Source organism: Zonotrichia leucophrys, chromosome 1A, assembly GCF_028769735.1.
Source record: "Zonotrichia leucophrys gambelii isolate GWCS_2022_RI chromosome 1A, RI_Zleu_2.0, whole genome shotgun sequence".
In the NCBI taxonomy this organism is placed as follows: Eukaryota; Metazoa; Chordata; class Aves; order Passeriformes; family Passerellidae; genus Zonotrichia; species Zonotrichia leucophrys.
This window is the reverse complement of record NC_088170.1, coordinates 28,316,619-28,339,240: the sequence shown is the minus strand read 5'-3', so window position 1 is coordinate 28,339,240 and position 22,622 is coordinate 28,316,619. Positions and strand designations below refer to the sequence as shown.

At 35.2% G+C, this 22,622-nt stretch overlaps 1 protein-coding gene across 8 annotated transcripts in view; it reads left to right on the top strand.

Annotated features, from left to right (window-relative positions):
* The window catches only part of PPFIA2 (PTPRF interacting protein alpha 2), a 288,804-nt gene that overhangs the window by 204,945 nt on the left and 61,237 nt on the right, over positions 1 to 22,622 (top strand). For 7 of the 8 annotated variants that reach the window (XM_064702003.1, XM_064702001.1, XM_064702002.1 and 4 more), the window contains 4 exons: positions 7,315 to 7,431; positions 17,700 to 17,921; positions 18,552 to 18,698; positions 20,497 to 20,631. In XM_064702003.1, the coding sequence (XP_064558073.1) occupies positions 7,315 to 7,431; positions 17,700 to 17,921; positions 18,552 to 18,698; positions 20,497 to 20,631 (621 nt within the window). Of the gene's footprint in view, positions 1 to 7,314; positions 7,432 to 12,767; positions 12,812 to 17,699; positions 17,922 to 18,551; positions 18,699 to 20,496; positions 20,632 to 22,622 lie in introns of those variants that run through there. The other variant, XM_064702008.1, reaches the window with a different exon arrangement.

Genomic DNA, 22,622 nt, shown 5'->3' with positions numbered 1-22,622 from the left:
GAATAGTGGTTTTCATAACAGACATGTCCAGTTAAAATAAACCTAAACAATCTCAAATCTCTAGGTGACAACATGCAGACAAAGAATACAAAAATTTAATTTGGGGAAGACTGGTTTTACTCATAGGGACATATATTGGTGTAACCAAAAGAGGAGAACAGATTGCAGTGCAAATAGCTAAACACACTCTTTTTTAAACTGAGCAGTGTTTTTCAGACTGAATTACATACATTAAACAGGGGTTTTATTTTATTTCAAATTAAATTAATGTTATTTTAAATTAATTTTATTTTAAATTAAATACTATATGTACTAAGAGCAACTACATAAAGTCTGTGTATATATTTACATAAATATTAAGTATATACATGCATATTACATATACATGTTTCAATAACTTGTATATTTTTGAAAAGAATAAACATTATAGCGTCTCTCCCAAATCCATCCTTAGCTCTGACAAGCTGGAAATTAGACCGTACCAATGAACTCTGAAGATTTTGAATACTAGTTTTTGTTAGAGTAATAATGAAAGAATAAGGGTTTTGCTACTATTTTGTTGAGCTTGGTAAGAAAAAAAAGAAAAGCAAGAGAAATTAGTCAGCAGGTGTGAAATACACAACATAATTCAACCATGTAATTGATATTTGTTACTGTTTTCCCATTGTGCTAGTCTCTGTAAAAGACATTTCTTTCTCTGTGTTGTATTTTGTACAAATTTTGTGACAAATTAAAAGTAGTACATTTTTGTTTACTTCGATAAGAGTTTCTACAGAAAACATACTTAAATGCACTTGGTAATCTTTGAAAAATCTGACAGGTACTCTTCCTCACAATAGCACCTGCACCATTGCTTTAAATTGCTCCTGTTCTGTTTTCCAAGTGCTGCCACAGAAATAAATGGTGCCTGCTCTGAAGTAGGTGTAATAGCACCAGACAGGTATTTACACAGGAACAGTTTGGTCCAGATTTCTTAATGTAGCAAAGGAGACTAACAAAACCTACAGCCTTATTACCAGCCTGAAATCTTAGTGTATTACTAATTTCAAAGCACAAAAATGCCTGCTGACCCAGACATTTCAGATGCAGTCAGAGCTCAGATGGTGCAGGAGGTGCTGCGGTCGGGCAGTGCCCCTGCTGCAGCCAGCTGAGTGCCACAGCTGTGCAGTCAGTGCCCTGCTGCAGCCAGCTGAGTGCTACAGCTGTGCAGTGCCCCTGCTGCAGCCAGCTGAGTGCCACAGCTGTGCAGTGCCCCTGCTGCAGCCAGCTGAGTGCCACAGCTGTACAATGCCCCTGCTGCAGCCGAGTGCCGCAGCTGTGCAGTGCCCCTGGGCACCAGTGCAGCACCCCTGCCACCAACACCAGTTTCATTGCAAGAATTTGACTTGCAGTATAGGACTGCAAGACAAAATGATTCTTTACTGTTAATTATATCTTTGCCAGGGACCCCCAGGGGTGTGTTGATAAAACACTGATAGCTAGGACCTTGTCAATAGTCACCACAAGCACAGGCCATCAGCAGTAAAGGACCATGGGGTTAGCATTTCCATGTTTTCCATTTAAAATCAGCAATCTACAGCAGACTCAGAGCATTTGCAGTCATTTTTGCTTGTTGTCATTCATTATGTGTGCTTCAGCAATGTGAAAGCAGGGTCTGAATGGGCTTTCCACCATACAAGCAGGATTGCAGAGAGCAGTGCCAATGTCAAGATTGTAAGAATAAAATAATCAAGACATACCAGAAGCTGCAGAAACAAGAGGTTTTAGCTGTCTTTGACAGAATTTGGAGCATAGGAGATAAAGAGTTAAGCTGTAAAAGATGTGTAATTGAAGGCTGGAGCTCGGTGTGCTACCTACCCACAAACATACAAGATTTGTTTTCATTACTGTCTAACTTTCTACTATTTTCTGATCTCCAAGGCTCCCTCATAAGGATGATTTCACCATAATTATTATTTCTCCATAACAATGAAAGCTAAACAGCAATATTAACAGAAGATCAGAAATCTCAAAAAGGGAAAATTAATTATGTAAATATGTTGAAGATGTGTATTACTCATAACTCACAAAGTTTTTTTATTTTAATAAAGGAGTGTTTTTCTTGATATGTCAGGACAGGTATTAAAGGACTCAATTGTGTATAGTTTCTAGAAAGCTCACCCCTAAATAGCAATAAAATACATTGAAATTCCAGGCAAATAGAAAATAAACCTAGCTGAGTGGTTGTCAGTCTTTAGTTTAAAAGTGTTTTAGTTAAAAGGGTTTTTTGTGCTAAAAAAGCACCCAAAAAAGCTTGAAAAATTGACTGATTCTTTTTGATTTATGTAATTGAATGGAGGAGAAGACAAAGTGCTAATTTTAAAGAAAATAAATAATTATTTTTTTTCCTAAAGTGAGCCCAAAGTGCATTGTTAGGGCTGATGATTTCATTCCCTGCCTCCCAAACTTTTTTTTTTCAGTCTGAAAATAATTTTTTCTTTCATTTTGTTCCCTTGAAGTATAGCTAATGTTGATTACAATGCTGTATGTTCCATAGTTATATTAACTCCTAGCTATTTTGAAAATAGACCCCAAAATCTTTATTTGCTCTTTTAAACAGCTTTTCAAAAGCTTAAAATAATTTCATTGCTTTTATAGAATCTCAGAATCACAGAAAGGTTTGAGTTGGAAGATTTGAGTTGGAAGGGACCTTGTAGTTCCAAGTCCCCTGCCACAGGCAGGAATGCCTTCTACTGCACCAGGTCACTCAGAGCCTCATCCAGACTTGGCCTCCAGGGATGGAGAGGCCACAGTCTCTCTGGGCAAACTGTTCATGAAGTGATGAGGCACCAGTAGCTTATAAGAAGTAAAGAATTTCTGCCTAAGATCTAAGCTAAACCTGCCCTCCTTCAGTTTAAGGGCATCCTGCTTTGTCTTATCACTGTGTAGAAAAGTATATTAAGTATTCCTAGAACACGTAATTGCCTGAAGACTGAATCTGTAATGAGGTAAAAAATGGCCATTCAAACAAATTTTAGCAGCAGAGGTACCTGGTCATTTAGGGTTTTGTATGTTTAGAAAAGGATTCTGATCTCGGACCTATCAAATAATTTTAAATTAATTAATTTGCAATACACCCAAAGTAAACATGTAGAGTAGTGCTTTTCCTGCCTCATTTTGTGTCTGATGAGGGACTTCTTCAGATCAGTACTGGCTTATGTATTCATCTTCTGTTCTATGCTGTATTTTAATATTTGAAATCAGTATTCCCTTAACACCTGAATTCATGCTATTAAATGTACAGGCATGATATGTAGATTTGGCCATTTATGGAAATGAAGATGAGTTCAAGTCTTGAGTCGGAATTGATGAATTCTAACCTCATTTAAAAAAAACATGATTCAATGGTGTCCGTAGATAATGGACACAAATTCTGCTAATTTAGAGGGAATTTATATGGATATTTTAGTGGAGGTATTTACCAAAATTTAAGAATCAAAAAGCTGGGCTTTAGGACCATTGAAATCATTTATTAGTTGAGACAGAAAGGCAGAATTTGTGTAAGCTTATGTTCAGAATTGTTATGACAGAGTAGGGCTTTTGAAACTGTGCCATTTGTTCTGAAGTACCTTTGACATCTGGAAGATAGAATCAAAATCAATAGAAATTCTTTAAGGTTTTGATGTGTCTTGTGAGTCATAAAACCAACATGCAAAAGCAAGAAGAATGTTGAAGATCAATATGCCTGTCACAAAAGAATAAGCTGAAGGAATATTTTTAGGTTAGGGGGTGTTTTCATGGACTTAAGCTACGAAAGTTAGAAAGGTCCAAATAGAAAAGTAACACTCTACATTTTATTCTTAAACTGACAATGATTGCTTCATTTCTTTCAATCAAAAAAAAAAAAAAAAAAGAACTTTTCAGTTCTGCTGAATAAGCTTGGCAAGGAAAGCAGAGAGCCAAATGTAGACTTTCTTTAGACTCAACTGGGGAAAAACTTGAAATTTTGCTCTTGATTAGAGTCACAATGAAAGGTGCTACTGTGGTCCAGATCAAGTGGGCTAAATAGGAAAATAATGTTTGTGATTGTAGAAATAGAATATAATCATTTGAGATCCACAAGCAGAAGCTGATAAGGACAAAAATGTGATGTATTTGATCATATTTTATTCCCTTGGAATTTGGACTTCAGTGTTGACTGTTCCATTTTGGGTAGAACAATCCTAAATAGATTAATGATATTTATCCACATTTATTTTCTATTAATCTGTCTTGGGGCATGGGAGTGGGAGGGGGGTATTTTGATTTGTTTTCAGCAGCTATGATGCCATCCTAAAGAATCCTTTTACTTTCTAAAACCAAGAACATAGCATTGAAACCATTAGGAATTTAACGTTAGAGGTCAGATACTATGGAGGTACTTGGAAGGCTGTCTGTGGACATGTTTTGTCATAGATCTTTTTAGCTGGATGTCATAAACATAAAAACATCAGCAGAACAGACAGGCATTTCTCAGAAATAATATTACAAAATTTTACCTGCATTGAAAAATCATTTGCTTACCTAGATCTCTGCTATTATTGCTGTGTGCTATTGTAATTATCGTTAGAATATAAGAGTTTTGGAGTCTATCTAGGAAAAATTTAGTCATCTGTGTCTTCACCCAGATCATCAACCTGTCTTTCATGTTTTGGCATCCTGTTTAAAAGGTTACACAAATGGTTCAGTGATTAAATGAGCACATTTGCAAAAAAATTGCACATTATTGAAAGTTAAATCAGTAAAAAGTAATAAAAAGGAGTATCATAGCAATTAAAGCGTTTTCTTCAACAAAGTAAAAAGCAAAAATTTATCTATGTTTGTAAGACACTGAAGAATTTCCATGCTTCCTTAGGAGCATTTATTTTGCCCTAATATATTCATCAAATCAAGAATAGAACAAGTATAAAAACAATTTAGCTGTGTGGTTCTTCACAGTTTAGATCTGTTATGTGACTATGCAAGAGCTGAAACTTCTGCAATGTGCCAGACTTCAAACTCTTTGTTGTTCCTGTAAATATTTGCTGTGCATTCATTACAGTAATAAAATCATTGAAACCGTAATTTTTAACAATGATGGATTTTTGGCAAAGTGTTTGTTCCCAAGTGTTAAAAAACCAAGAAAATCCCTCCAAATAATACACAATACACAATATTGCATTATTTTATTTGCCTGTCATCTAAAAGGGACAATTGATTTTTTTTCTTATTTATTTACTTACTTTGAAAGTGGTGATACCTAAGGACCCATGGAGGCTAAGAAAAATTAAACTCTTTCAAATACATTATAAAATGACAGTGTTTTGCAGTAGTGTTTAAAGAGTATCTTATTCAGCTAAAGGGCTGTTAAGGATTTGTGTAGATACAGGTGATAATTCAAAATGAGGGCATAGTGATGGCTGCTTTTTAATGGATCAACAAAAGATCATCATATGAAAAAGCCAGCTATATTGATGCCTGTCAGTTAATATATCCTATGATTTTACATTTTTTAATATTATTTGTAGTTGCTCTACATCAATCAAAATTTTATAATATCTCTGTTGAAGTATCTCAGTCTACCTGAAAGTATCTTTTAGCACTAATTGATGGCTAATTTTGTTTGGTGGAAGCCACAGTTTCAGTAGTTTTGATTTGAGAGCTATTTGAATTATAAAGAAAAATGAGTGAAGCTATTCAAAAGACAAAGCACAAATATTGAATTACTGATTGTGTAAAAAGCAAGACTATGCTAATGAGATTACACCAGTCCTTTTTCTGTTACTTGAGTCAGATGTAATTCTCTTATTTAAGCAAAGTGTTTTAAAGTTCAGTGTATTTGTACAACCCCCAAAGACACAGATTGTCTCAGACAGTTTTAATTCCCACTTTTGTAGTTTCCTGTAATTGCTTGGATTAAATGTTGCCTTCAAGTCTTGGTCTTGGCACTGAAATCAGGGGGAGTACATGACTTCTACAGGGGCTGTAACTTGGAATTTTTAGTGAGCAGTGAATCAGCCTACTCATCAGAATCTCATATTACAGCAATTTTCAACATTTATATTAAAGAAGACTTGTTTAAAGTGGTGCTCTTACATCTCAAATTTTGGTCAGAGTGATTCAAATAGTCTTTAAAATAAGCATTTAAATATAACTTAAACAGATTTGAAAAAAAAAAATACAAATTGAAATTAAATTATTCACATCAAAGTAAGTTTATCTTTATGTCAATTAGAACTAAATTTAACTTAATTTGATTTAATAAATGTTGCACAAAATCTTGGCTGCTGCACATGGTTACCAGGTAGTACTACCTAGAATTCTCCCTCCTACCCCATGCCTTTGTATTCTAGGACAGGACAGTCTTTTAGGGTGTTTCTGACTCAGGACCTATGCAGAAAAAATATAGTGACAGAAGCCTTTAAACTTACACCAGCTTTCCAAAAATGGCATCCTAACAGTGTTCTATTGTGTTTAATACATAATGTTATCCATCAGGTAAACCGTTTACTGTATGTGCTCATAAAAGCAGAACAATACAGAGATACCTAACTGTGGAATTTAACAAAATTTATTGTTCATATTAACCAGATCTTCCAGCTTGTTGTAGTATTCAATGTAAAACAAAAACTTAGGACCTAAATCTTTCTATGCTGATTATTGCCTTAGAGTAAGCTACAAAGCCAGAGAGAAAACATTTTCCAGTAGCTGCATGGGAATTTTAGTAACATTATCAATAAATAACCAATATTTTAAATACAATAAAACCTACTTTTATATGTGCTAAAAGAGTCAATGAGTAGTAGAGGGTGTTAACGTATATGCTTTTCTTGACAAAAACCACGTAAAATGTATGTTGCTGTTACGAACAGATGGGAGGCTGACAGAAAACTAGCACTTTATTTTACACCACCTGGGTTTGATTCATAGCCCTTGGTACTGTTTTTCTGTAGCACAAGTTTGGCATTCATTGAATTCTATATAGAAGGGTAAGTCTTGTTCTCACAGTGTTAAAAAAAATCAATGGCTAACTGCTGTTTCATCTTTCAAGTTAAAAATTAGTGTCCTACCACAAAAGCAGGATAGAAGATAAGACAGTGTTGACTGTCATGTTATTTGTTCCTTTGTATCCTTAATGGCCTTAAGATATTATTAGTATATTTGGGTTTTAAGCCTCTCTGCATATAATGACCTAATTTTGCAAATACTACGAATGGCCAGCATAGGATTGAATTGTTAATAGACTTTTAAAATTGCCTGCTCAGTGTTTTTCTGGTTTCTTATGTATATTTACCACTTATTTTCTTTCTTTTGCAGATTGTAGCTTTGCGTGAACAAAATGCACACATTCAAAGGAAAATGGCAGCTGGGGAAGGGTCTGCTGAGTCAGAGCATATTGAAGGAATGGAGCCAGGGCAAAAGGTTCATGAAAAGGTATAAAAAATGTTAGTTGTCATTAAATCTAACAATCCATATGATAAATAATCAGGCTTTAGATTTTAGTAATGTGAATATTTTTATGGGATGTCCATTTAGAATATTGTCTGCCTACTGAAACCAAAATGAAAAGAATGAGCTTGTTTAAATGGAAAACAAATGCAAATTGGCAGGTCCTTGCTCTTTGATAGGGTATTGAGTTAGATCCATAGCTTATAACTAACTTTTCTTGGAATTTTTTGCATTATGCTACAATTATGAGTACTATATGCTGCTGAGTGATCTTTTGTATGCTAGATAGAGAATAGCAAGGTGTACTGGCATGTATATGTGGAAGGCTCTGTATGCAAAAAATCCTGAAAAAAGAGAGACCCTAGGGGGTAACAGAGACACAAAAACTAGAAAAAGTAATTTTGCTCTGTGCTGCTATAGATATTCTTCCAATTTCTGCCCATGCTTGTATAGAGAGAAGTTACTTAGGACTCATTCAGTAGGAAATAGGTATGCAGAATTCAGGCCAAGTATTTGCTGCTAAATGCTGAGAGACAACGAAATGTAGACACTGATTTAGTAAGAAAGGTTTTCTCCTTAGCCTTAGATTTCCACATTGATAAAAACCAAATTGAGCATCTTCCTCTCTTGCTTCAGAATTAATAAATTAAAATGATAGCGTAACATAACATTTGGCAGACAGCTGAAATCAGTAGAGCTGCTGCTTGGATCTCTAATTGTGCATTTTTGTGTAACACCATATGATGAACAGTGGCATAAATCATACTTAGAAAAAATAGCTGTCATCATTATTTATTTTATAGTCAGTCCAATTTACAATGGAGCACTCACAGTGCAGGCATTAATTTTACACATTTTGCAGTTTATGTGTTTTTCCTTTGAGTAATATATGTGGTTGAGAAACACACAGCAAACAAATGCTGTTCAGCTACACTTCCCTTTCTGCAAAATCTTATTCACAGACACATCTGTGAAATTTTGATAAACAGTGTTCACCCCTCTCAGTTATGCTTTTAAATCCAACTACACTGTTGAAAAATCTCTGATTTCCCACTTGCTTTGCAAGCCATGTCTTCTGATGTGAGCCATTGGGTTCACTGCTCACAAGCAGAAGTAGAAATAAGACTATCCATCCTTAAGAAATCTGCATATTTCAACACTCATGAGAGGAATGAAATCCAACATAACATATCATTATCATCATTTTTTTAATTGAATGTTTCTAGAATATTATGTCCAGAAAACATCTATGCTTCCTAATAAAAACAATTTAGGTTGGTCGGGTTAAGCTGAAATAAAGGTTTTTGCTCCTTATGGTAATGAAAGCCTACTGGGTAGGGATTTAAGACCAGTCTGTATTGACACCAGATCAACCAGTGCACTCTAATTCACATCCTCTGCACTAGCTGCTCTCTACCTTTCTGCATTTACATTGGTCGCCATCATCAATTCCTTATTATTTAGGAAAGAGAAACTTAAAAGCTAGAAAATATGGAAACTTGCAAAGAGGCCAACTTGCACAAAGAGCTTTAAAGGACTTTGGAAAATTGTTTTAAAGAACACCTGAAAAAGATCACCTGCTGAGGCATTTGAATTAAGATGCAACCATTTCTGTTATCAGATATTCTCCCACTTAGGTCTGGCTTGCTGCCACCCAGATCTTTCACTGAATCTCTAAGGACAATTGCCTGATTGCCCCACAGGTGAAACCCAGGAAAGGGAGAGCTCCCAGTGAATAAAGGGAAAAAAGTGAATGAAGGAACTAGGAAATCTAGGGATGCTGCAATGGTGGGACTGAACAGCCAAAAATAAGATACTGGGAATAAGGAGTTTTCACATAAATTCATTGTTTCCTACTGATATTTATTTCAGCTTCCTCAAGAACCATGAAAGTTGAATTATTCAGTAAAACAGTATTTTTAGAAAGGATCATATGCAAATTAAGAAGCATTAAAGTTGTTTTGAAAAAGAGGAGATCTTCTGAAGTTGTACACCTTAAATGTCCCCCATTACAGTATGCCTTTCAGCTGTAATTGTATTTTGCTTGTTTCCCTCTCACAATGGAGAATATTCCTAAATTAGGTTCCACATATTATAATTCAAATATTAAAAAAGCATTGCAATAGTTCTTTTGATGTCAGTGGAGTTTTATCAGAGATTAATTAGCCTGAGAAATGACTATTGACTACATCCGTTGACTATGACTGCATCCATTTCAAAGATGCCATGGCTGTATCAAAAAGTTTCCTGCTTGAGAACTCCAGTTCAGCATGAATTTCTGTTACACTGTAGCCACAAAAGCTAACTATTTAAGTGAAGTGTAGATCAGGGTCCTTGGAAGCACACTGGTCCTACCTATAGTAAGGGAAGTTTTACCAACAGAAATTGGTAATTCCCTTCAAAACAATACCAGATACAAAAGGAAGCAGATACATGTACCAGGAGAGGTGAAACAGCCTGATATTTCTGGTGCCATGAAGACCAGATGCTACGTTTTATGAAGAATTCAGAGCCTTATATACTTACTTTTTGCAAGAGCTAAACAGCTGGGTCTATTTCGCTTTATAAAAAACCTCTGGCTGTCACATTAAGTTATTTAAGAATTGTGGTTTTTTCTTCTTACTCATAACACTAACACATTACAATAATTAAATCAAATGTTCCAAATTAAATCAGTAAATTGTGAATTAAAAATCTGTGGAAACATTGACAAAAAAATTGTAAGCATTGTATTCTGTAGGAGTAAAAGGTGTTTTGCCAAGGCAAACACAGTGAGCTAAAATGTTCAGAGTGCAAATCTAATATTATTTATAAAAGTAGCAAGTGCCTTTCAGAATAATCATCAGAATCTGTTCTGGGTTTTGAACTTGATTATTTTTGGATTTTCAGATGCATGTTTTTGTATGATTAATAGAAATCTGCAGAAAACTTCCAGTTTCAGCTTTTACTGAAAAAAGTTTATATCACATACACACCTTTGTTTTGAATGAATAAATAAAAAAATCTTTCAACTGACAGCACAGTGAAATGGCAGAGAAAGGAGTGAAGGAAGGACTTATGTATAAATGTGATGTATAAAAAATATTGGGAGCTGTGATTCTTGCCCCAAAGCCTTTACATTCTGCATTAGAGTAATAATACAAAATACATTTGATTAGCAGATTATGAGTTTGTTTACAATAAGTGTGGATATCTTTCTGTTTTTTAAATTATATCTTTCTGGATTAATATTGATAAAGCTAATTAAAGAATCATGTGCTGAGGGAGACTTAATGAATGTTGATGGCTTGACACACCTGGGGAGGTGAGGAGTATTGGGTGAAAGGAAACATGAGTGAAAGCTGCAGCTGGGATTGGAAACCTTCATGAATCTAAGGACAGTGTGCAGTGTTCTTTCAGAAAGAGTCTAGGCAAGTGTTTGGTAAGTACTGTTCTGCTCAATAGTTTAGTTTGGCTGCATGACTATGAGTACTTAGTGCCCCACACTGTAGCATACAGAGCTGCATTACTTGTGCATAATTTAAATGATAAATCAATAGACTTCTCAGATCTTTGTCAAGAAAACAGTTCTTTGCTTGTTTCCTATAAATTATTGTCCCTTGCATTCATACAAATTTCCTTTTTACCAAGTAGAAACCCCTATATGCTACTACATGTTCAAGTACTGTGATAGCTGTCAGCAAGGCTGACTGACCTTTGCTGACTGATTTACTGCAAGGAGTTGCCAGGAGATAATTTCTAATGGTAGAATGGGGAGGCTACTAAGAAAAAGGTGCTAGTCAAAGCAAATGAGAATTGATTTTGTGTGTGTAGTTTGATTGGAACGGCTAAATAGCCCTCAAAATAAAGGAGCAGTAACTGATTTCTGTCTTTGAGAGCTGAGAAAGTCTGCTAATACTGTAAAAGAGAAACAGGCAGGCATTTTGGAAGGGACCAGCAACAAGAAGAAAAAATGCCCACCCATCAAGTGAACACCCTCCCATCCCTTATTTTGCAAAAGAACTAAAGTGGGACAGATGATCACAGGCATCAGAAAGATGAGTAAGAGCTGAAAGCTGATCAGGAAACAGACATTCTAGATCTTTATATTAGTAACAAAACTAGGAGTCTTTTGATGGCTAAGTAGAAAGATCACTAAAGTGAGGATGTTTAGAGAGGAAAGTGCTAGAGAAGGTAGCTATTTTTACACCAGTAGTGGGGTAGGGAAGAAAAATTTCAGTTGAGAGAATATTGTAATTGATAGCTAATTAGAGGTTGGAGACAATTCAGAGTAATTGAAGAGGAGACCTCTAATGATCAGATTACTGCCTGGCACAGACCAAAATGTGTGAAACAACCTAGAGAAGTAGAATAACTTTTAATTACAGAGGCAATCAACCACTTAGAAATTACTGTGACAGCTTAGGTTTGATGCTACTGGTTTTGGTATAGCTTTACACACTCTGGTTTGTGTGCTGGTTACATGGATGATGATCATGCTTGTTTAGTTTTCCTTTGGTTTTGGTCTATTGCATAGCAAGGTGTCTCTGTTAGTATCAGTTTCTTTGAAAGTTTTGCATGAGACATTTGAATGGAATGGGGTGGAAGAACTCTATACTATAGTAAAAAGCATCCTCCTATTCTGGTTATTTATTCTTACATCTCAAACAGCATCAGTAAGTCTTACTGTTTGCAGCATTGATTTTTACTCTTGCTTTCATAAAAGCAAATTACCTGTATAATTTAACTTGGTTATTACTTTACTTACTGTTTTATATTCCTATGCTATAGAATTCAGAGAAGTTTATTTGACTTGTGAAGTAAAAAAACTGTAAAGTGAAGTAAAGAAACTGTATTTCTGTCTCTTCCTTGATGATGTGGCCTTCATTGACCAGCTTTTCTAAGCTGAAAGGAGCATCTCCATCAATACAAAGCTAAAAATAAAACAAAAAACTTCTTTTCTCTCAGGAGTTGGGACAAAATTTTCCAGATTTCCATGTGAGGACTATTTTAGGGTTTAAATAAACAAAATCACAAATAAAAAGGGAGAATACACATACACACAAAACCCCAAAGTTTACACCATAAAAATACTTGTTCTAGGAGTTCTGAGACCAGAATTCTGAATTTTTAGATTAATTTCAATTATCAAAGGTACCTTATGGTTAGACAGAATTTAATTTAGTTCTCTGACATGGAAATGCTTGTGGATATGGACATCCTTTGAATCACCTGTGCTTTACAACCAAAACTAAGAGACACAAATGAGGAGTTCTGTCACATTAATGAGTCCTGTCTCTGCTGCAGGTTGTTCAGAAATAACCTCATGAGATCTTATTGGTTTCCTCCTCACCACTCTCTGAGGTTAAAGTCTAGCACAAAATATGTAAGTAATTACTCGTGGATAGTATTTAGACCAGATATTTTGTGTCAGATGTTTTACAGCTGGAGAGGAAATAGCACCTGGAGGTGCTTTTTTACTGTTCTTGGGATTTCCTTTTTAAAAATTAGATTTTCATGTACATTTCACCACATACTTAGTTGAACATAAGTTCTTTCTACAGAATAAAATGGAAAAGAACTTTGCTGTATAACTTGAGACAGTTTTACCATTTCTTTTGCAAACTTCTGTAAACTGGTGTCCCTACTGGTCCTTTGGGTTTTTTAATTATTTTACCTTATGTGTAACTCCAGTTAGTTTGCCTCCAGTGTTTTTTTGCTACTGTTTAATTGAAATGGCAGTATGAGTTAGATTAACAAAGACTACAGTATTCCAGATTAGCCTTAATTTACAATTTCTCATGGTGTTCCTTTTACACTTTATTCCTTTTCTTCTGTTTTTTTTTCTAGTAACCTAGTCTGCAGCTGCTTTCCCTTTTATTATCTCATGTAGAGAGCAGCAGCAATATAGGGGGGATTTATGGCTATTTGTAATGCTCCAATTTGCAGTCCTTCTCCCTGCTGACACTCCTATGTGAACAGCAGATTGTCTTACTGCTGTGCTTTTTGGATCTTGAAAGAAAGGAAATCATGTTCCAACAATGTTATTTTCCTTCTCATTCTTTTCAGTGCTAGGGAACATTTACTTTTCTCTTCCTTTTCCACAGACCTTAAGAAATTAAAATTTTACTTCTCCCCCCAGATATTTCTTGTTTTATCCCTATTATCCACTCATCCCTGTCTGTGCAGTGTGTCATCTGTTATAGTTAGTACCATCATTGTCATCAGACTTACTTGATGATTATTCCATTCTTTTTGTTTCTCCTCCGAGCTTGTTTGACTATATTTGAGTGAGTGTAAAGGCTTTCTTTATGAAGGAAGAGTATATTTAAAATCCATGGTTATAGTAATAACCATGCTTTTTATGCAATATCAGTTACTTATCTAGTGGGGTGATATGCTGATGTAACAGAAAAAAAAGCAAAAAAAAAGAAATCCTAGCTTACAAAAACCCACAACAGGCATCCTCTTGCTGTTGCTCTTTCCCTCATTCTTCCCATGAGAGGAGGGGTGCAAGTGCTGCATTGCTGGGTGGAGATGTCATTGCTCATAAACCTTTGTTTGCCCTTATCTAGCACAGGGAAAGATGTCTTAGCTTCTCTTGATCCTTTCAGTCCAATGCCATCCAGATGATTTCTGGTGTGGCTGAGAAAGCTGTGGAAAGGGGCAGGAGCAGAGGCCAGAGGCCTCCCAGTGTGTGCAGCAGTGAGCACACACTGCAGCTGTGTGCACCCACCACGTCTGTAGAAGGCAGGAAAGATGAGGGGGGAATTTCGTGATGATGCCACTTCTGCAGCATTGAAGTCTCAATAAGTAAATGTGATAGGAACAGATGGACTATTTATACTGGGTAAACTAGCTAGCAAAAACACCCTCAAAGCATTGAAGCATGTGAGCTGCTTGCCACATTTCTTTTTTCGAGAAAAAGTAGCCATTGGTCTTAGATTATTTTCTGAGAACTAATTGAACTTAAGGAGTGTGTCCATGTGTAGCTTTTTCATGACCACTTTTGATAAACAGCATCCTAAAATTTGTTGAAGACTTCGTCTGGATGATTAGCTTCTAAGACAGATCTAGGCACCATGTACATTTTTTTTTTTCTCTGCTAGAATGTTTTGACCAGTTAGAAAGTTTTCTTTGTCATTCCTTCTTTAAAGATTTCCTCATTGGTTCAGATTACTTCCAGTACTTTTTTTTCCACCACCCCAACTAATTTGACACTATTTCTTTCATTATTGGCCATTTGGGGTAGTATAGGGATATGACAGTTAAGAATGTCTATTTTGAAACTTTTTTTTTTTTGAGTATGCTTTTCTGAAAAGTTTTCCTGTAGTGCTTCAGGTAATAATTAGCAGAGATGCATTCAATTTCATTGTTTCAAACATTCAACTAATAGTTTATTTACAAAGGATTGTAATTAATATAAAGCAACAACATTGTAATTGATTTATTATTTGCAATGTGTTGCAATTGATGGACAGCATCAACAACAAGAAGCTCCTTAAATACCAGGAAACAAAAAAATTCAACCAGATTAAAAAAATTCAGTGAGAGAACGAACAAGAAAAACAATCAAACATGGACGTTATCCACAAAACTAGTGATAGAGAAGATGCTGCAGTTCTGTCCTTCCAGCTTATTCCATAGGAAACTTCTCAGGAGAAGGGGAGGTTCCTGTTCCTTTCACTCATTCAGAAAGTGAATTGGAATCACCATCTACAGAATGCCTTTTCCTTCTACTGACACTATATTTTCACATTCTTGTTCAAGCTATTTTTGTGGGGGAGAGAAGGGGAATTATTACCATAACTGTTGATAAAAGCCCTCCTTAAAAAACTGAGGAATGTTATATCAGGTATTTCTTGAATTAGGACTTAGTAACTTTCTACCTGTGGTCTTTCAAAGTGATTGCTGTATGTAATGTTCCTATATAATGGATATATCATAAAATAATAGCAAGGCATAAAAGTGACAAAATGTCAGTTAAAATCCCTTAGTAAACTTCTAAAGCATGCTTCAAAATTCAAAATACACCAGATTTTAAACTGAGTTTTTTAGATTTTTATTTATGTCTTTACAAAAGCTTTTTTAAAATCCTGATTTTACTGAGGAAAACTAAAATGTTGATGTTTTTAGTAAGTTGGAAATTTTAAATACCAACCAGTTCTATATATGAATACAGGAAAAATTTAAAGCAAAGCTGAATGATGACTAGAATTGAAGCACTTGGTGAAAAGAGTTCATCAAAGAGCTAAGAGGGAAGTTAATGTGCATAGATCAAAGTACCTGCATACATAATTGTATGTATGTACCAATCACAGCATTGGTTTAGTGGTGAGAGACAAATTGTAACTGCAGTATCACTTGTCTTTCCAGAAATCTCGGATACCAAGTAAATTAGTAGAAAAAATTGTTCTTCAGACTTAATTTCTATGAGGTTTAGTTATTCATATCTTAAGGAAAAAAGCTTCATTAATGAAAGGAGAATACTTCTCTTGCAGTGAATGTACTCCCAGATCCCACGGGTTGCCATTTCATAATTAACAGGGTTTGTGTCACATAAGGTACATGAACAGATGCCATTTATTGCATTTGAGATTTGGTATTTGGCTTATTATAACTTTGCAGCATTCCTGGACTGCTCTTCAGAGAACTGCATGGCAAATTCCATGCAAGATAAGATTTGCTGACCTGCAGAAACGGCTAAAATTGCTGTATGAGATTATAACTGTAAAAGAAATTATAATTGTCATAGATAAATCTTTATCTTAAATTTTCAAAATTTTCAAAGTATGATGGTTTAGCTGTCTTTTCCTGTTTGAGTACTATTTAGTTTGTGACTGCTACATATTAATAGTGTTTTGATTTAAGCAGAAAAATTGAACATGTCCAAAATCCCAAACTAAGTGTAAATAAGTTTTTAATTTGCTATTGTCATCTTACCATTGTGTCCTGAAAGTAGATCAACAATGTTTCAGCACTAACATAAAATATCTAAAATATAATTAGGTGGTATAAAGAATACAACTTTGAAACTGAGTTACTGGATGTCATGAATTTTTAAAGTAATTTTATTCAGTGATAAACAGTGGAGCATGTGATCTTGATCTGGGTTCATTTTATGTCTGAGTGAGAAAAGAGTTCAGTTCAAGCCATTAAATAATGTTCTTAGAATATGCTAGAGGATTTCTATATAGAGATATTTAGACAATAATAATACAAAGTGCTAATGAAAGCTGGTTTCCCCTCAGACCCTGCTAGGAGTTTTTCATATCTACATTGATGTACACATTATCACCTGAAGAACAATAAGGACCTTTTAGGACCAATATTTCTGTATCATATTTAAAACTATAGTTACAGCAAAATACTTTGCTTCATAATATAAATTTTGCTGATAAAATTGTACATAATCAAGAAAGTTAATGCCAGGTTAGGCACCTTGGTTTTATTTTTTCATGTTGCAGGTCAAATCAAATATTTCTGATATTTTTTGTTCATTATGCCTGGTTTTTTTTCACATGAGAGTATTAAATTTGTATGAAACGATAAGCTTAGCCTATGCTGGAAAAGGTTAATGTTAATATCTGCTCAAATGAGGCAATACCAGCAAGTCCCGCTGGTGAATGCACTTCTATTCTGAAATCATTCATTTGGAATATAAATCATATTGCTGAGATCATATCCCAAATGCAGCATGTGTTATGGAATTTTGATTTTTTTTTCCTTTGTAACTATATTCACACCAAGGCTTTCAGCAGCACATAAATTACTTCAGCAGAACTTGTTTCTAATGTAAATCTCACCAGTATGTTGTCCAGACTGAAAGCACTTTCTGGTACACTGAGTTTGTGATTTATTAATGTTGTTTCCTGTCTGCAGCATGGTATATTTTGCAAATGATGTAAACTTTATTTACATTAGAGTGCTATGTAAGTTTAGTTAAGACCAATGAAAGCAATTTGGTGATTTTTAGAAGTATTGTTGTAATCTGTACTCAAATAGTCATAATGCCAAACTAAGCCTTTTTACGTGTAGTATTCTGCTCTTAATGCAAGCGTTTACATCTCTCTGTGATGCTACTTTCTGGAATTCAATTATATGAATTAATGTTCTGTGATTTTTTTGTACCTATACCTATCTTATCTACTGTGAAAATGTTTTTTCCCTTCCTAGTTACTTTGATAATTTCTAAAATAGTCTTTTCTTTAGAAATTCTTTAGCTAGAGCCCACGTTAAAAGATAATTAATCAATGTCACTTCTCCATTAACAGCGCCTATCCAATGGCTCGATAGACTCAAATGATGAAGCCAGCCAAGTTGTTGAGCTTCAGGAGCTGTTGGAAAAGCAAAACTATGAAATGGCACAGATGAAGGAGCGTTTGGCTGCACTGTCTTCTCGGGTGGGAGAGGTAGAGCAGGAAGCAGAGACTACGAGAAAGGAGCTCATTAAAACAGAGGAAATGAACAGTAAATACCAGAGAGACATTAGAGAGGTAAGGAATTCACCATGTTCACCTCATATTTCCTGATTGTTGTTCCTTTGATATCCACTGCAAACTGATAGAGGCCAATGTATATGAGCAGCAAAAGTTGAGCACTAATGAAAGCTCTTAAACATAGGAGGCAGAAAATTTAAGTTGAGAAATAGTACTAGAAATGTATTCCTTTCTCTCAATAAATGAAAGTAAAATTTAAATTTCCATCTCTTTCCTCCTCTTAAATTGTGATGTTTCTCAGTATGTCATCTCTTAGGCAGATATTCTCACTATGTGTGGATGGTTGCCGTCTGGAGTCTATTTTAGTATTCATTAGTTATCTTCCTGTTACACTGCTCCTTTTCGACAAAAGACTGGGTACAGTATCAGTGCCATGGTTTAATTGACAAGGTGGAGTTGTGTCATAGGTTGGACCTGATGATTTCAAAGGTCTTTTTCAACCTAGCTGATCCTGTAATTCTGTATCATACCTACAAGAAATCCCAAAGAATTCTCTTTAAAGCTGGAGATTAACTACTGAGCCTACCTTACAATCCTGTCTACTGCTAGCATGAAAATTAAACTGGTATAAAATTATGTAGCATTTTAATTGCATGGTTCCTGATGGGGGCTTTTCTGTCACATTAGGCAATGGCACAAAAGGAGGATATGGAAGAAAGAATAACTACGCTGGAGAAGCGCTACCTCAGTGCTCAGAGAGAATCCACCTCCATACACGACATGAACGACAAGCTGGAAAACGAGCTGGCCAACAAGGAAGCCATCCTGCGCCAGGTGCTGCACCTGCATCACCCACTTGTATTCTTCATGCACAATGAAAACTGATGACAATTTACTACAAGAGGTTTCTGTTAGGTTAATCTGCTCTGTTTTAATCAAAAGATCAGTTAATCCTAAAAATTCCTAAATTGTTCAGCATCCCTAAATTTCGGATCAGCTACTACAGCTATGTACAATTATTTCAGTGTGTACATTCAATGTTGGAAAATAACTGTGTTTTCTGATAGTCTTGCATAAGTGCACACAGTCTTATTCCCTAGGTACTGGAATATCTTGGTTTCTTATGTGGCAATTTTGGAATTTTATTTTCTAAAAAATAGCTTGAGCTGAAAAAATTCCTTTCTGCAGAAAAGATCAGAATTTGCATACAATATATTCTAATGATTTTACAAATGAGTAGAGTGCAAATACAATTTTAAAAAGCTAAATTAACTGAGAATATGTTTTAAGAAAGCTTATAACATGACTGTGCAGCTTTCTCTCATCGTACTTTGTTTCCATGGCGATTCCAAATCTGGAATGTAAACTGAGCATAGAACACTGGTTTGTAATTTGAAGAATATGATCTAAACTGAAAACAAACATGAAGTGAATATAAATCATACTGTATCATTCAAACCCAGCCTCAGCATCAGACTTTTTTTTTTCCTAGCATGTCTTTAAACAATTTAAAGTGCTACATGGGAAAGTAACCTGTGTGATGTGATAATCTCTGCTTCTATAATTGTACGCAGATATATTTGCACACACAAGCACACATCTCCCTGTATCTTTGTGTGTATATATGTATTTGATACTTCTTCAGGGAAACTAAACCATCAGAACTAAAACTCTCCAGCTTTTGCCAGCTTCCTTAGACTATTTTAAGAGGTATCTTCAATTGTCAGGGGAAAAACCAGCCAACGATGGAAAAAGTAAGGTACTTGTATCTGAGTTCTTGTTGTTGCCCAAGTCATGCTGTGCTGCAGAGTTCTGCCTGCTCAAAGCAGGAATCAAAGCAGCTAGGCTTAGAGTATATATAGTCAGACTTAAAGTTGATTTGCAGCATGGAGATGAGAAAAGCCTGGCTTTCCATGCTTTTTGAAGGATTAAAAAAGAATCTAAAATCACACTCCTTTTTCACTTTTGTCTTGTATTACCTGGATTGAACAAGAAAGCAGCCACCATAAAAAAATCTTAATTGTGTGCTGCATCTCAGTAGGCCAGAAGATGCTGCAATTATAAAAAGTCCTCCTATTTCTCTCTAATAGTTATCACAGCTCACTCAATTTCACCTTTGTAAAAAGAGATTTAATTGTAATGAACGAAATGTCAATTTTAACTTTTCATAATATGTGATTGCCATTCATTCAGAAAATTATGTTTGGCAATTTATTCAGGGAATTCTATCCTTTCAGAATTGTACTTCTTTCCCATTTTAGCTCATATGTAAATTTTTTCTGTAAGATGGACTGTATATCCATTTAGAAAATCCTCATTTTACTGGTGCCAGTGCTATTATTTTGCCAGATAAATACCACATCTATCAGTGGAGCTTTTTCATCTTAATTAGTGCCATCTTACAAGTCCTTTTATTCACCTTTGCGAGATCCTTGAGCCTCAAATCAGTAATAAGACGGGCAGCCTACATTGTTCCATGCTTGAGTTAATACCTCTCCAGTAACCTCTCCCACACTAAAGGTTGTCTTGCTGTTAGTGAATTTTGTATCATTGCACTTATACTTTAAAAAGGGAAGGGAAATCCTTAATATTTATTTTTTTTAATACTTGTTTATCTACCTTTGGCTTTCAGTTGGAAGACAAGAACAGGCAGCTGCAGGAGCGTCTCGAGCTGGCTGAGCAGAAGCTGCAGCAGACAATGAGAAAAGCTGAAACCTTACCTGAAGTGGAGGCTGAACTGGCTCAGAGAATTGCAGCTTTGACTAAGGTACTGAGAAATAGGCTCACTTCAGAAGCCCCATTGTTTAACACTGATTTGCAGCCTGATTCCTCACCTTAAGGACAAAACAAAGGTAACATTGTGCCGATTTGAAGGAAGAAAATGTTTCTTGATAAACATGTGAATGGGAATGGTTTCAATGCCGTGTTTGTAATTCTTAGCATTTTTATGACAGAAAAAGTAGTTATTTGTAAGTTGGCCTAGGCTGTGCTTACAAGGGAGTCATGTATTTCCAGTACAATTGAGCATTACTTACTCTAGGAGGACTCATTTTACTGTGTGGGAGTTTCTAATTTAAGGGTAGGCAGTGAGGGAAGTCCCTTTCCTACAGGTACTTAGTTCTTCTGGATGTTTTTGTATACTATGTACATAAAAAACCACCTAGTTTTATTGCAATAAGTGCTATAAAATCAAATCCTGGTGGCACGTGTGATCATTTGGGCAACACAAATGAAGGCAACTTGCAGTACATGCTTACAAGGTTTGCTTTGAATAATTCTTTGTATCATATATCTGCAAAGAAAAATGTGAAACTGAGTGATTTTAATTTTTTTTCTTATAAATTTGTTATATTGCTGCTATCTTACAGAGAAAAAAGAAGATAAAGATAAATTTTCAATAATGCTTTTTATATTTGGACTCTGATGCTTTCAGGTGTGCATGTAGTTAATAATATAGCTCAAGTATTATCAGCTTCCTAAAGACATATAATGTGGTTTATGCCTCGTCTCTTGAAATCAGGCAAAGAAAAATGCATTTAAGACACTGTATGATATATAATTCTGATTTTTCTAAGCTTTCCTTTCTCTATTGCCAAGGAATGCTTCTATTTATGTGCTGAGCTGTTTTTAAATTTGATGGACCTTTTGCAGGTCCTATGTTTTCCATATTTAGTGAAGCCGTAAACGCTGAGCAGCTCATTAATAAAATCTGATTTTTAAGTAATTTAGTTAAGCAGAAGAAACAAAGAAAGGAAGGCTTTCAGTAATCAAGGGTTTGTGCTGTCACTTTAGGTTTGTATGAATGGGTGTCAATCTGAAACAAAGACTGAAAATTGGGGGAGGTGGTGGGGGGAGGAAGGCAAGAAGAATCAGCAAAAAGAGCTACACGAAATACCAAATAAATTTCATTGAATTTTAATAAAAACTCAGGTGTGCAGAAGAGCAATCCCTTGGCATTTTAACTTTTTTTCTTCCAATTGTTTCTGATTCAGCAAATAATCATATATTCTAATGCCCTCAGTAGCTTAAAAATACTGTTTTCTATTTTAAGAGGATTTTTCCTGAATAAGTTCTCCAGCAATTAGCCACCAGTAAGTATTTGGCAGTCTCAAGCATGTCTTTTCTTGCAACTGCATTTTTCCTTGAACATATATTAATGACAAAAATCGTAAGAAGAAATCCCATTTCAACCATGCAGAACACTCAGGGACTTCCATGAGATACTGTTGTTATTGTGACCATAAAGCTGCAATATACATCTCCGTTTGTCTTCTTACATTATTTCATGGGATGTGGTTAGAGAGCTGTCAACAGAGCTGATGATCCACCCCATTTCACTTTGATATACTTGATCAAAGTTTTTGCCAAGCAAGAAACTCTGAGAAATAGGTTGTAATGCTGGTTCTGCTCATTTCTCAGTGATTACATAAAAAACTGAAGATATGTATTTCATTTAAAATTGTGCTGCCTTGGAATATATGACGTGAAGAAGAATGTCATAATTTGGCCAATAGGCTAAATAGGCCTGTGACCTATGTGTTTATTTTTGTGTACAATTTCTTTGCAAACTGCAGAGCTTATTAAAGTGCTGCTTTGAGAGCTCTGGAGTTTAAAGTCCATTACTTTTCATGGATCACATAAATGAGGCTCTGAACCAAGGATGCTGTAATCACTGCAGCTTACTTAAGCAGTTTTAAGTTAGCTAGCTGGTGTGCTCTTACATGTGGTCAGCTATTCACTGACAACTGCAAGTCCTGC